This window comes from Nicotiana tabacum, chromosome 9, assembly GCF_000715075.1.
Source record: "Nicotiana tabacum cultivar K326 chromosome 9, ASM71507v2, whole genome shotgun sequence".
Taxonomy (NCBI): domain Eukaryota; kingdom Viridiplantae; phylum Streptophyta; class Magnoliopsida; order Solanales; family Solanaceae; genus Nicotiana; species Nicotiana tabacum.
In genome coordinates this window covers 113,879,003-113,893,769 of record NC_134088.1, presented here as the reverse complement: position 1 = coordinate 113,893,769, position 14,767 = coordinate 113,879,003, and the positions used below count along the sequence as shown (strand labels likewise).

General features: G+C 39.4%; 1 protein-coding gene across 4 annotated transcripts in view; it reads left to right on the top strand.

The window, feature by feature from the left end:
• The window catches only part of LOC107797308 (DNA-directed RNA polymerase III subunit 1), a 41,868-nt gene that overhangs the window by 15,791 nt on the left and 11,310 nt on the right, over positions 1-14,767 (top strand). For all 4 annotated transcript variants that reach the window (XM_075222073.1, XM_075222072.1, XM_075222075.1 and 1 more), the window contains exons 12-17: positions 951-1,139; positions 3,810-4,005; positions 4,302-4,395; positions 10,711-10,945; positions 12,650-12,841; positions 14,596-14,694. In XM_075222073.1, coding sequence (XP_075078174.1) covers positions 951-1,139; positions 3,810-4,005; positions 4,302-4,395; positions 10,711-10,945; positions 12,650-12,841; positions 14,596-14,694 — 1,005 coding nt within the window. The remainder of the gene's footprint in view (positions 1-950; positions 1,140-3,809; positions 4,006-4,301; positions 4,396-10,710; positions 10,946-12,649; positions 12,842-14,595; positions 14,695-14,767) is intronic.

Below are 14,767 nucleotides of genomic sequence, written 5' to 3'. Positions count from 1 at the left end.
ACTAAGACAAAAATATGGCCTATACTATCCAAACGATACAAAGTCTGTTTTGACTTTTTTTATTTTGACTAACATTTTCAATTGTATTCATATTTAAGAGAAGTAATTTGCTTGGTATAGTCCTTGCGATAAAAAATTTCTTGGTATAGTCCACGGTTTTATTTTATATACATTATAATGTAGTACAATTTCTGGGAAGAACCAAAAATCTAGATTCAATATGGGATGATGATATGCCGGGTGGTGTTTTTCATTCCATTTATGCAGCTTAGAGTTTACTGCTTCAGGACATCTATTTGACTGATGACCATGGGGTCTCAAAGGCTCCATTTCGTCGATGTAGTTTACTTTTTCCCTTTTCCAAAGCAAGGCAGCTTATCTTTTCCCCTTTCTACTCAATCTTTTTGTGATCAGTACTCTTGTTTCCTGTTGGAGATAAAATATAGATTTGCTTGTTCCATTGTCAATGGTGTTGTCTGTCTGAAAGCTCCATTGGCGTATCAGGATGGTGTCATCTTATATCATGATGACATCCCTAGCTGCTGCTTATTAGCTGAAGTTATTTAATTGGATGTATAGGCATATGTTACAAGATCGAGGGGGAGGGATTTGGTTCTGCTTCTAATTTTCCTTTATTCCAGATTTTTTCTCAAGGCTTTTTATGTGAGGTCAAGGTTTCATTATCTATGCTTTAGTAATCTTACTTTTCGGTTAGAAAGTTTCCTGATAATTGGTAATAAAAAAAATTCCTGAAAATTATAATTTGAAACTTAAAAGGCAGAACTTCAAAACTCTTATCTTTTTCATGATATTTTGTGGCAAAAATGTGGCAGAAATTGTTTCGGTATCCTCTAGCTATGACCAAAACAGGCTATGAAGAAATATCGAACCTGTTCTTTGCTTGTCCCTACATTAGTTTTCTCCTTCAAGTGTTTGTGATGGTAATGCAGGTTCAAAACAATTTATGCACTCCGAAGAGTGGAGAAATTTTGGTTGCTTCTACCCAGGATTTTTTGACGTCTTCCTTTCTCATCACGAGGAAGGACACATTCTATGAGCGTGCTTCCTTTTCACTTATATGCTCATATATGGGCGACGGAATGGATCCTATAGATTTACCAACTCCAGCACTGATTAAGGTTGGTAACTACGAAAGAGTTTGTGAACTTTTACTTCTGTTTGCTGCCTAATTGATGAAGTTTTCATTTTCAAACATTCTTCTTTGATCCTTTTTCTATTCCTCTATGTGTTCCTTTCATGTTTCCAACTTGCTTGATGATTGATCAGACATAAGGTTTCACAAGCCAATGAAGTGTTTTCACAAAACTTTGAAAATTCTAAAGTAGCAATTGCACAGTTCAACATGTGAACTGCAGTGATTATCAAGAATAAATCAAATATGAAATACTTTCCCCGGAAGTGCTTTCACAAGTATTAAGCATATGGATGTGCAATTTGCATTTTTTAAATTTCAGAAGTTGAGTTTTTCTTTCAATTAATTCTTTTTTCCGTTCAGTTAATATCTTTTTATTGTTTTTATGTCAGAATGTTAGTGTTGAAGAAACAATTAAGTAAATAAAGTTTGTTGTCTCTAATAGCTTGAGCTTTTAGATGAGATGGTCACACACTTCAATATGGTATCAAAGTAGTCATAGATCCTGTGTTCGAGTCTCACTGCCATCATTATAGAGAATGAATTTCAACGTGCTTGGCCAATGAAAATATGAATGAAGCCTGCAGAGGGGGCGTGTGAAGAGACAATAAAGTAAATAAAGTGTGCTCTCTCTAATAGCTTAAGCTCTTAGATGAGATGGTGATGTACTTTCAAGGTTTTGCACCTCTCAAGCACAAAGAAGAGATTAAAAACAAAAGCACCCCGCTAAAGTTTTTCACAAAACTAGCGAAAGCGTTCTTCAAACTCACGTTAGAAGAATGTAAGATGAAAAAAAATCTAACCCACACCGCCACACGTTCCTCAATCCCACAAGATTGCAAGAAGCGTTGAATAAGCGAAGAAGAGGAAACAAAAGAGTCAATCACGTTTTTGAAGCTAATGCTCAAAGAAACTATTCACCAATGTTTATTTTCAGCATATTGAGCCCTTTAAATAAGCCTTACAATGGGTATAATTGATGAGGTTAATGAAAACTAATCCTAATTGAACTAGAATAAGAATAAGGTTAAGAAAAATCTATTCTAACTAAAATAGGAAAAGGTATTCTAGTAAGGATGAGATAGTAACTAACAATCCTAGTTTGACTAGAACTATAAATATAATCCTACTAAAATAAGAATTAAATTACTAGGAAACAAGAAATAAGAAATCCTAATCTTTAAGGAAAAGAAATCCTAACCTTGAATGGATTCTTGGCTTCTTGGCCTTCTTCATTTTGCATAAGATGGTCACACACTTCTACAGTTAGAATAGAATACTGGCCGCGCATATACTCTTACATTGGAAGAATGTTTTTAAGCATTGTTTAAAGTCTATAAAAGCATATATGCATAAAAAACTTGTCTCCATGCATTCTTCAATCTCTTCCCTTATTTCTCATCTATTGGCCATGTTTTTAGTTTGTGCGACTACTTTAGTCCCTGGAAGTGTGGACGTCTTTACTTTGGAATGCTGATAGGGAATGCTGGCTTGGTGATCAACAGGTCTTTAACATGTTCTTCTGACGAAAATATATGTTTCCTAAGGGGTTGAAAAAAAATTGACACTCCCAATCTGCTGAGAAGAGAAGGCAATGTAGTGGGTTGTGGAAAGGGTGTGCAAGGACTCGGAAAGTCTGGCAATGAACTTTTTGTTTCCTTTTTTTTTTTGGCTGGTCTTGGGGCTGCCTTACACAGCATAAGCAGACTAACACCTTTTAGCTTTTGAAAGCATGTGTAGTTACTAGTTACCTCTGTGTATTTTTCAGTAAAGATATAACAGTGAGGCTTTTGTAGACTCATTATGGCAACCGCTTTTTAGGAATTTGCTGGTTATGGGGCTTCCTTACCCACACCATCAGCAGATTTCCACTTTTTTGCTTTTGCAAGTATGCGCTGGTGCCTCTTTCCATCTGTCAGTAAAGAAGCGAGTGAGTTCATCATAAAGTAGTACTCTGGAATTAGGTCGTTGTCCTGTGTCTCATGAGGGCTTGTCTGTGTCGGATTTGTGGGTGGAATAGTCCATAGATGGCCATACTTTCTTTTCCCCTAATGCTCTCTCTCTCCCTCAGAGAGGGAGAGATAGATATATATATATATATAGAGAGAGAGAGAGAGATATTATCTTAGCCCAAGTAGTAGATAAGTGTGTAATCGAGAGGAAGAAAAGGAAATTGGGTGGGAGGGGAGGGTATTGGGGATATGGTTCTCGAGAGAGGTGCTTAGAGAAAGGACGGGGGCAGTTGTTTCAACAATTTCTTTCTGTATTTTCTTTATATTGTTTAGCTTATTTTATTCTTTGACAACATAGAGTCAGCGAAGTGGGTAGTTGCCCTAATTAAGGAAACTATTAGTGACATTTGACCTTCTTTTATGTTAATACTGCTAAAATTCAGAAATATCATTTGATTGAAAATTTTGATCTTTGAAGCTTTTGGCGAAAGCAACAAGTCATCTTTCTTCCTAGGTATTTGATTTGGATTGGAATATGCATATTAACACTAACCAAAATCATAGTGCACACCCTTCTTTTTTTTTTTTATTAGTAGCTATGGTTTGGTTGAGTTTTGTTTCCATCTTTTTACGTGCTGAAGCCAGTAGAATTTACTGTTTGTCTTGTCTTTGGATCTTCAAATGACTGAGATGGCTTTTCACAGCCGGTTGAGCTTTGGACTGGGAAACAACTCTTTGGTGTGCTGCTGCGTCCATATTCAAAGATGAGAGTCTATGTAAATCTAACAGTCACAGAAAAGAGTTACAGCGGGAAAGGGGAAACAATGTGCCCAAGTGATGGATTTGTTTATTTCCGTAATAGTGAACTGATCAGCGGGCAACTCGGGAAGGCTACATTAGGTCAGTTTACCTTTAGTGCCCATTTAATCGAAACAGACATGATTTTTATATTATTTGCCATATAATTTGATTTTGTTGATTCCCCTCTTGAGGTACATGTGTAAAAGGCCACCTGCTTATGCACTAATGTTGCTATGGCACAGCCTTAATCTTTTCTCGTACCCTTTGATTGATTACATTGGAAGGGGTTCTCATGTGTATTGTCCTTTTAACTTATGGTCTGTTCTTTTTTTGGATTTCAAGACCGTAATCAATAATGAGTGACAGTAGTTGTTATTTGTGTGAGATGACAACAGGAAATGGAAATAAGGATGGTCTATACTCTGTTCTGTTGAGGGACTACAAGTCACATGCTGCTGCAACATGCATGAATCGGCTTGCAAAATTAAGGTGCGCTAGTTAGATTCAGATCAGCCATTTACTTCTGCATTTTGCTGTCAACTGAAGTTAATTTTTTATGCTGACATTAGAGAAGTGTACTTCATACTTCAACTTTGTAGTTGATATTTAGACTTTTAGATGAAATAAATGATTAGAGGATTTCAATTTCACGGCTAAGATCAATTGTAACACACTTTCTGCCCTTCTTACTTGTGGTTGGATATGAATGTCTAATAAAGGTTCTTGCTGTGATTGATTTTAGCAAGTTTACTGTGTATGTTAAGGATTTGGTGCGTCTAGGCTAGCACTAGGAAGTCAAAGGAACATCAACAACAACAACAAAAAACCCAGTGTAATTCCGTAAGTGGGGTCTGGGGAGGGTAGTATGTACGCATACCTTACGAAGATAGAGAGGCTGTTTCCGGAAGACCCTCGGCTCAAGGAACAGTGAAACTAAAGCAACAAACAATTGCAACAACAAAATAACATGGTAATGGAAGCGAAAAACACAACATATACGAATACGAAACAAGAATAAGAAAATACAACAATAGAACTAGTAAAACAGGCAAGCCTAGGAGCGACTCACGACAAATTTTCAACCTTCCACCCTAATACTCGTCCTCCACACCTTCCTATCGAGGGTCATGTACTCTGTAAGCTGAAACAATGACATGTCCTGCCTAGTCACCTCACCCGGTACTTCTTAGGCCTACCCCTACCCTTCCTCAGACCCGCCATGTTCAACCTCTCAGACCTCCTAACCGGGACAACTATGTCTCGCCTCTTCACATGCCCGAACCATCTCAGCCTTGATTCTCGCAACTTGTCCTCCACAGGGGCCACTCCCACCATGTCCCTAATAACTTCGTTCCTAATCTTGTCTTTCTTAGTATGCCCGCACATTCATCTCAACTTTCTCATTTCAGCTACGTTCATCTTTTGGACATGGGATTTCTTGACGGGCCAACACTCAGCCCCATACAACATAGTCAGCCTAACCACCACTCTGTAGAACTTGCCCAAAGGAACATCAAAGAAAACATACGATTAGAGTAAGGTAGCTCTTAAACAGTGCAGCAGAGATGCATTATGCACAAAAAATTAGTGGCAATTTTTTCAGTTTAGGGTTTTCCGTTCCTTGATAGTAGTCATAAGCTAGCTTCCTTGTGTTTGTTCGTATCATTTTGAATGCTTGAAATATTAATAGGAGTGTAGTTCTTTAGTGCAACTGAATTAATATTGCTAACTTAATGAAGCTTAAGAAATTCTCCAAGGGAAAAATCCCCAACAGAAAAGCTGTAACAAGATTGTTTGCCTTGCAAAATTGAAGCTCTAAATGTTTTATGATATCCAATGTTAGAAGAAATTTGATCTTTCTGAATTTTATGATTAACACTGTCAACACATAGAAGTTAATATATAGCATTTTAAGTTCAAATATTCTTGAATTAAGTTAGTCAAGCACTTTTTTGTCGCAAGTAAGCCTGCCCAAGGATGCTAGGTTGTATCAAAGTTGTATATATACACATTCTGTAACACCAAAATTGTTCTGTTCAAGAGGAATACCTTGTTGCGATTGAATCCTGAAATACCATCATGGTTCGACACAATTATTTCATATAGGTCTTACTCTAATAGTGTTTACAAAATAATTGCAAAGCTGATGGCTGGAAGACTGAAAAAGGTGATTGGGAAGCTGGTATCAGATAATCAGAAATGCCTTTGTAAAAGGCAGGCAAATTGTTGATGCTGCTATGGTAGCAAATGAATGCTTGGAGTATCTATTCAAAAGAAAGATCAAAGGAGTGGCTTGCAAGCTAGATTTGGAAAAGGCTTATGACTATATCTCTTGAAGCAAATGGACTTTGGTGAAAGGTGGATTGGGTGGATACAACAATAACAACAACAACAAACCCAGTATAATCCCACGAGCGGGGTCTGGGGAGGGTATTGTGTACGCAGACCTTACCCCTACCATGAGGGTAGAGAGACTGTTTCCGATAGACCCCCGGCTTAAGGAAAGAAGAAGAAAGTAGTAACAACTAGCAATACCAACAACAAGATAATAAGAAAACAAACACTAACAATAACAAGATAATAAGAGAACAAACAGTATCAACAACAATATAATAAGAAAACATGTAGTAATCAAGACTGTCAATAACCGAATACAAGGCTGACTACTACTACTACTACTACCGGTATGGGAAGACGCACACTCGACTACCTACTAACCTTCTACCCTAATTATCGACCTTCACACCTTCCTATCAAGGGTCATGTCCTCAGTGAGCTGAAGCAACGCCAAGTACCGCCTAAGCCTCGCTTCCCACATCTTGTTCTCACACCTTCCTATCAAGGGTCATGTCCTCAGTGAGCTGAAGCAACGCCAAGTACCGCCTAAGCGTCGCTTCCCACATCTTGTTCTTCATCAAGGCTACTCCTACCCTATCCCGAATATCTTCATTTCTAATTTTTTCAATCCTGGTATGTCCGCACATCCATTTCAACATCCTCATTTCTGCTACTTCCATCTTCTGGACATGAGAGTTCTTGACTGGCCAACACTCTGCTCCGTACAACATGGTAGGTCTGACAACGACTCTGTAAAATTTACTCTTTTGTTTAACATAAAACACCGGATGCGAGTCTCAATTTCATCCACCCTGCTCCAATACGATGAGTAACATCTCAATCTCCCCATTTTCTTTGATAATAGACCCAAGGTACTTGAAACTAACTCTCTTAGGGATGACTTGTGTATCAAGTCTCACGTCCACGTCCGCACCATCAGTTTCATCACTGAACTTGCATTCCAAGTACTCAATCTTGGTCCTACTCAACTTGAAACCTTTATACTCCAAGGTCTGTCTCCAAACCTTCAGTCTCGCGTTAACACCGCCTCGCGTCTCGTCAATCATAACAATATCATCCGCAAATAACATACACCATGGCACCTCCCCTTAAATGTGGTGCGTTAGTGTGTCCAACGCTAAGGCAAATAAGAATGGGCTAAGAGCTGACCCCTGGTGCAACCCCATCATAACTGGAAAGTGGTCTGAATCCCCCCCGCCCGGTCCTCCCTCGTATCTTAGATCCATCATACATGTCCTTAATAACCCTAGTGTAAGCCACCGGAACACTCCTAGCCTCCAAACAACTCCATAGAATCTCCCTCAGAACTTTGTCGTATGCTTTCTTTGGATCAATGAACACCATATGTAAGTCTCTGTTCCTCTCCCTATACTGCTCCACCAACCTCCTTACAAGATGAATGGCTTCCGTAGTCGAACGTCCCGGCATGAATCCGAACTGGTTTTTGGAAATAGACACGCTCTTCCTCACCCTCGCCTCCACCACTCTCTCCCAAATTTTCATAGTGTGACTCTGTAGCTTGATACCCCTGTAGTTGTTACAATTTTGGATATCTTCCTTATTCTTATACACCGGAATCAGCGTACTCCACCTTCATTCCTCAGGCATTTTCTTCGTCCTAAAGATGCTGTTAAACAACCCAGTGAGCCATTCCAAGCCAGCTTTACCCACACTCTTCCAAAATTCTACCGAAATTTCATCTGGCCCAGTCGCTCTTCCTCTGCACATCTTACGCATAGTCCCCCGACCTCCCCCATTTTGATACGCCTACAAAAACCAAAGTCACGACGACTCTCGGAGTGCTCCAAATCATCCAACACAATACTCTTATCCCCCTCTTCATTTAGGAATTTATGGAAGTATGTCTGCCATCTGCGCCTAATATGCGCATCATCCATCAATACTCTGACATCCTCATCTTTGATGTACTTCACCTTATCCAGGTCACGAGCCTTCCTTTCTCTCACGTTGGCTAGCCTGTACAACTTCTTATCTCCACCCTTATCACTAAGTTCTTCGTACAAACGTCCAAATGCTACCGTTTTAGCCGTTGTAACCGCTAACTTCGCCTCTTTCTTGGCCCTCTTGTACCACTCCCTGTTCGTCCTCTTCTCTTCTTCGTCCTTGCTCTCCACCAGTTTCAAGTACGCCGCTTTCTTGGCTTCTACCTTTCCTTGGACCTCTCCATTCCACCACCAATCCCCCTTATGACCTCCAGAGTAACCTTTCGAGACCCCTAGCACCACTCTAGCAGCCTCCTAATGCAGTTCGCTGTCAAAGTCCACATACCACTCGCGTCCCCACTACTCCTCCATGCTCTCATGGATATTCACAGTTAACTTTTCTGTCCTGATTAATGAATGTCCTCAGGGTTACTTCAAGTATTACAGGTGGCCAAGGCAGCGGGATCCTTTGTCTCCTTATCTATTCTTGCTGATGATGGAGATTCTAAGCATCCTGCTTCAAAAAGCAGAAAATTTGGGATGGATCAGAGGGTTGAAGTGTAGAAGAAGTGAGGGAGAAGACTTCCAATCTCACACATACTTTATGCAGATGATACTTTGATTTTGTGTGAAGCTGAGTATTAATGCAGAACATTGCATTGGTGATTTGGCAGACATTATTGGTTGTAAGATGGAGCAGCTCCCTACGGCTTACTTAGGCCTGCCTTTAGGAGCTAAAAAGAATGACCAGAAGATGTGGCAGGGAGTTCTAAGGTGTAGGAGTAAACTTGTTCCATGGAAGAAACGGCACTTGTCATTTGGGGGAAGACTTACACTGGTTAACGGTGTATTGGATGGTATGCCTACTTATTTGATGTCAATAATAAGAATGCCAACAACAGTGGAGAAAAAATTGAGTGCTATGCGAAATAAATTCCTTTGGGAAGGTAATGCTGATAGAAGGAAGCTCCACTTGCTCTTTCAGTGCTTTTTCCATTTTCCTTCCTTCACTTCCAACTCTTGTCCCTGATTTTTTCTTATCTGCATTTTGTCATCTTTGGCTTTTGTTGCCTTGAGGTGTTTCTGGAGCGTAGCTATTCATTGATGACATGTAGATTTAGTATTTAGATCCCTTATCAACCTGATATCGTTTTTCTTTGTTATCATTGTGTCAACCATGTTTCTTTTCCTGATCGAGTCCATGTTCAACTATATTGTCCCTCTCTACCAAGGAAACAGATGATACTAGATATTGAGTGCTGACATTTCCAAGTTTATTTTTTGAACCTAAGCATAAGTTTTCATTGATAACCCAAAAGCCAAGCACTCCGATAATGCTGGTCATTGGTTATCAAAAATATAATGCTGGTCATTAAAAACTGATCTTTCTTACAAAAGCTGCTTTCTTGTGTAAGGAGTCTATGAAATCTATCAATCTATATTCATCATATACTGCACCAGAGGGCTCGCATGCTAGGACATATCAGTTATAAGGTAAGCAAGGCATATCCTTCCTTTTAAAACATCTCCTATTCTTTTCATTCCTTAGTGTCCAATCAATACAAGCTGTTCTTTTGAATCCCCCTTTGTTTTCTTTTACCCTTAGTCCTATCCTGATCTTTCTTCCGTCCCAGCAGCAAAATAACTCTATACCTGATAAAGACATCACGTAGTACACACCAAAAATGCTACGGATAGTTCCCAGAGTTGGGGCCACCACTGGACTATGTGATGCTTTCCAGTTTGTTTACCCAATTTTGTTAAAATTTTATCAGCACCTTTACAAGGGTGGTTCTGGTTCTACATAAGATTGAAACTTCTTTCCGGTTGCCATTTGGTTATAGCAGGTGAATGGGAAATTTTCTTTTTGTGATTTCTTGGCTATTTAAGCTTAAAAAGTCTCTTTCACCAATATTGATGCTGAAATTAGTTATTCTGATTGCAAGTTGTTTTTTTTTTTTCATTCAATATATAGACTTCATTGAAATTAAAACACATCATGTTTCATCACAGCATAAGCTCCTATAAAATGAAACGACATAATCCTACAAGTATTTTTTTCATTAGAATCATAAATAAAGCACGGGTCTTCCACCTTAAAACCCTAGCTTGGTTCTACGCCAGTGCCTGCGCATAGCATTGTACCTGATAGTGTTGTCAGTCCTCATATGGCTCCAGTAAGGAATGGGCCTGTTTTGCCTCTGCTTCTTCGCCAGTTTCTTCTTAATCATATGTCTATGTGACGGCATTTTCACCAGTTAGAGATTCTCAGCGATAAGCTCTGATGCTGCTTGAACATTGAAACCCTCAATTGCAAGTTGGCTATTGTAGCACTAAGTTCATACGCTTTTGGTGTTTTTGAATTTTCAGCAAATTTGCGCCCATTTCAAAGAAGCATGCATTTTCACATCAACCTTTTCGCTTCAGCACCATGGACCTTATCGTTTTGTTGCACTTTTCTTTATTACAAACACTGACCTTATCTCTGTTTGTGTCTTGCTAGTGCTCGGTGGATTGGTAATCATGGATTTTCTATAGGGATTGATGATGTCACACCTGGGGAAATCTTAGTTAAGCAAAAACTAGAAGAGATTCATCAAAATTACAAGAAATGTGAAGACCGTATCCAACAATTTAATGAAGGAAAGCTTGCCGTGCAACCAGGCTGTGATGCTGCCCAGACTCTGGAGGCTGAAGTAACTATGTCGTTGAATAAAGTTCGTGACGACATAGGAAAAGTAAGAACAACTTATCTTTTCATGTGCTGCGTGTTTCCAACTAACAGTCGTCACTTGTGGGGTTCTTATCTATCATAACAGGTTTACTGCTTGTGAGCTCTCTCTTGCTACTAGAACCTTCACGTCTTTGATCTCTTCCTAGCTTCCCTGACAGATAAAAGGAGGGAAAGCATGGACAAGGAGAGCTTAGCCACAATATTTAAAAAAAGGGCAGCCTGATGCACGAAACATCTGTCGTTCACGCAGGGTCCAGGGAAGGGCCGCACCCCGAGGGGTGTAATATAGGAAGCCTACCGTGATGCAAACATCAGTGGCTGATTCCACGGCTCGAACCTGTGACCTATAGGTCACACGCAGACAACTTTACCGTTGCTCCAAGGCTCCCTTTCCTTAGCCACAATGTACAAACATTTAAAACTTCAAGACCGAGTGAAGTGCTAAACTTGTGAAAGTACAATAGTAAGTATAGAAGGCAAAGAGTTACGTTTGGCTGCTGACTGAAGTGCTCATCATGTAAACAGCAGCTCGAATGGATCACCATAAGTCAATCTGATTAAACCATATCTGATGATGTTAAAGTTCAATTCATCAATTAAAGAGTTGTGGCTACCCATATAAAGTATAGGAAAACCCGTGTGCATCAAAGCCTTCAAAATCCAGGGGCCTAATTTAGACATAATCTACAGCCCCTGCAAAATCTACTGTCCTAAGACCTTATGTTTCCATAGTTTTTTTTGGCGCCTCTTCACGGTCTTCTATCAAAATTTTGTCAAATTAGAAAAACCCTTGCCAAATTGCACAAACCATTTTATGATTTAATCAAATTGTGGCCTATTATATGTGGATTTATACATTATATTCATGTTCCTCACTTAAATCCCCAACGGACATCAAAGCTTTTTGCGCTTTTCTCCTTTGCTAACACTGGGTCGAGCAGATAGGGAATTAAAAGTCTACGTTAGTCTGAAAATATGCAGAGTGGTTGTGTTTTCCTTCTCTGAAGCGCATGCCTTCACCTATGAGGCTCTAATCCCCTCGCTTCGCATCGCTTGAGAAGCAATGACTGGTAATAACACGAGTAATAAGATAGATATGCAAAAGAGTTTGTAATGGAACACGGTATTAGCATGCATACTACGAGTATGGGAAAAGATGAACTGTAGATGTCTTGAAAACAAGGCTGTTGCAGTGCATAGACTGAAATGTAAATGTTTATCTCTTTTGGCTTTTTGGACTTGTTACTTGAATTTCCCAGTTCCCTCCTGGAGCAAAATTGATTGGCACCTTTGTCACTTGTATATAAGTGGGCACCCTCTTAGTGCTGTTTTTGTGGAGCTAACCTTTGTGATGTTCTTTTTTTCTTCTTTACTATCACCTGGAGAACAATGTCTCCTTGCATCAAAGAAGAGAGCCCAGTCAGTAATAGTGCCAACTTGTGATGAGAATTTTCTTCCTTAAAGCAAATCGTCGCTTTAAGGTCCCACCAAATCTATGAAAAAAAGAAATTGAGTGGTCATTTGCATCTAACGCCTGCATCAAATAATATTTAGAGTTAGGAGGCATGCTTCTTTGCAGTCTCTTTCTTTCCTCTTGTACCTTTCTCCCAGAGATATAGTTGTTGTGATGTTTAGTTATTAACTCATAATGTCACATTTTGATACGGGATGATGGAGCAAATTTGCCTGAATATGAAATTTTTTACAGATCTGTATGAAAGCACTACATTGGAGGAATAGTCCTCTGATCATGTCACAGTGTGGTTCAAAAGGATCCCCAATTAACATAAGCCAGATGATTGCATGTGTTGGTCAGCAGTCCGTTGGCGGTCGTCGTGCTCCTGATGGATTCATAGATCGCAGTCTTCCTCATTTTCCTACCAAATCAAAGTTTCCAGCTGTGAGTACTTCATGTTACATTATCAGTTTATTTGTTATTCTCTGGATCTTTAGTCATTGCTCTTCCGACAAGAGCTTAAGGTCTTTTCTTGTACGCCTACCTATACTGGTAGTAGGTGGGATCCCTGAGAACATCCTCCTATTCTTGTCATAACTGTGTTCACTTATTTTTTGTTCAATCTTTTCAATTAAATTTATTAAGCTGCCGAGGGTCTATCAGAAACAACCTTCTCTACCTTGCACAAGGTAGAGGTAAGATATGAGTACACCCACCCCCACTTATGGGACCACACTGGGTATGTTGTTGTTGCTGTCTGTTGCTGCCATAAAGTTATCATGATTCCGTATCTAATTCTTTATGTGACGTGTCTTCAGTAACACATTGTCATATATAGTTATTTCAGCGGACCACACGTTACAATTGTTTCTCATTCACATACGTGGCTGCACTTGTACTATTAAATGATTGACCGGACGCCTTAGGTGAGATATGCATTTAGCAGATAGTGCTTGTGACTATTGTCTGTCTATTCTACCAATGGAAGTTCACCTGCCCACTCGTTAGCTATTGGTCTATCTGTTCTACCAATGGAAGTTCACCTCAGCTCAATTGCCTCTCGTATATTATAGTTACTTTGAGTTGGCTGAAGAAAAGGTAATGAACTGGAAACCTAATAAGAGCGGATAAATGTGGTGCTTTTGAACACATAAGGATGATTCTGAATTTGACAAAGGAACACATTCTTTGCTGGCAGCCATCTGTTGTGGGAAGAACAACATTTCTTTGGTGGGGCCGTGGGGAAGACGTATCCTAGGGACTAGGCACATTTACCATGTTCTGCAGCGGGGGTAGATGGGCTCTCCATGTCACGGCTGTTTCTACTGTGAGATCCCAGAATTATTTCCTTTGATAAGCCATTATATGTAGGTCTAAGTGGTCATGTGGTGCACTATCTTTGGTTCCAGGAATGGGAAAGGGTGATAAGCCATTATATGTAGGTCTAAGTGGTCATGTGGTGCACTATCTTTGGTTCCAGGAATGGGAAAGGGTGATAAGCCATTATATGTAGGTCTAAGCGGTCATGTGGTGCACTATCTTTGGTTCCAGGAATGGGAAAGGGAGGGGATGGTTTACTTCACTTAGGTTAAGTATTGATGATATAAAAATAAGAGAGAGAAGCAGATGCTTCGATGGTTTTGATGATTTGATGATTATAAGACATGCCTATTTATAGGTGTCAAATGGAAGACTATCCACATTTATGCTGTAGCATGTGATGTTTCCACATTAATAATGAAAACTCGATCCCTTGTTCGAAAAAAAACGAAAAAAAAAAAATGGAAGACCATCCAACTTCTTTGTCGTTTCCTGGTAAGACATTCCTTTTCAGATTTTGATCTTTTTTTGTTTTATTCAATCACTTTTTAAGTGATTGGTTAAAAACTGAGATATAATGACGGAGAGATGGGAATAAATTATATGACATCATGGAGAACATTGATTGCTCAGAAGCTTGGTATGACTGGGTTGAGAGAAGGACAAATACTTTATGCTGCATGTCAGTGAGTAGGAAGGTGCTTTTATGGCTGTGTCAACTGCTTTTAAAATGGTTTATTCAGATTCATCAATTGCAGTTATGTTATATTAAGGAAGAAATGCTTAAAGTAATTATTGATGTTACTTATGCACTCAATTGTACAAATTGCTTGTATGTACGCCCGCTGATGCTGATTACAGTTATGTTTTTGGTCCAGGCTAAAGGGTTTGTAGCTCATTCCTTTTTTGACGGTTTGTCAGCAACTGAGTTCTTTTTTCACACAATGGGAGGAAGAGAAGGCCTTGTTGATACGGCAGTATGGATTTCCTCTTTCGACTTATTTGATGGTGTTACTATTTATTTCTCATTCGGACATTAGATATGTTTAC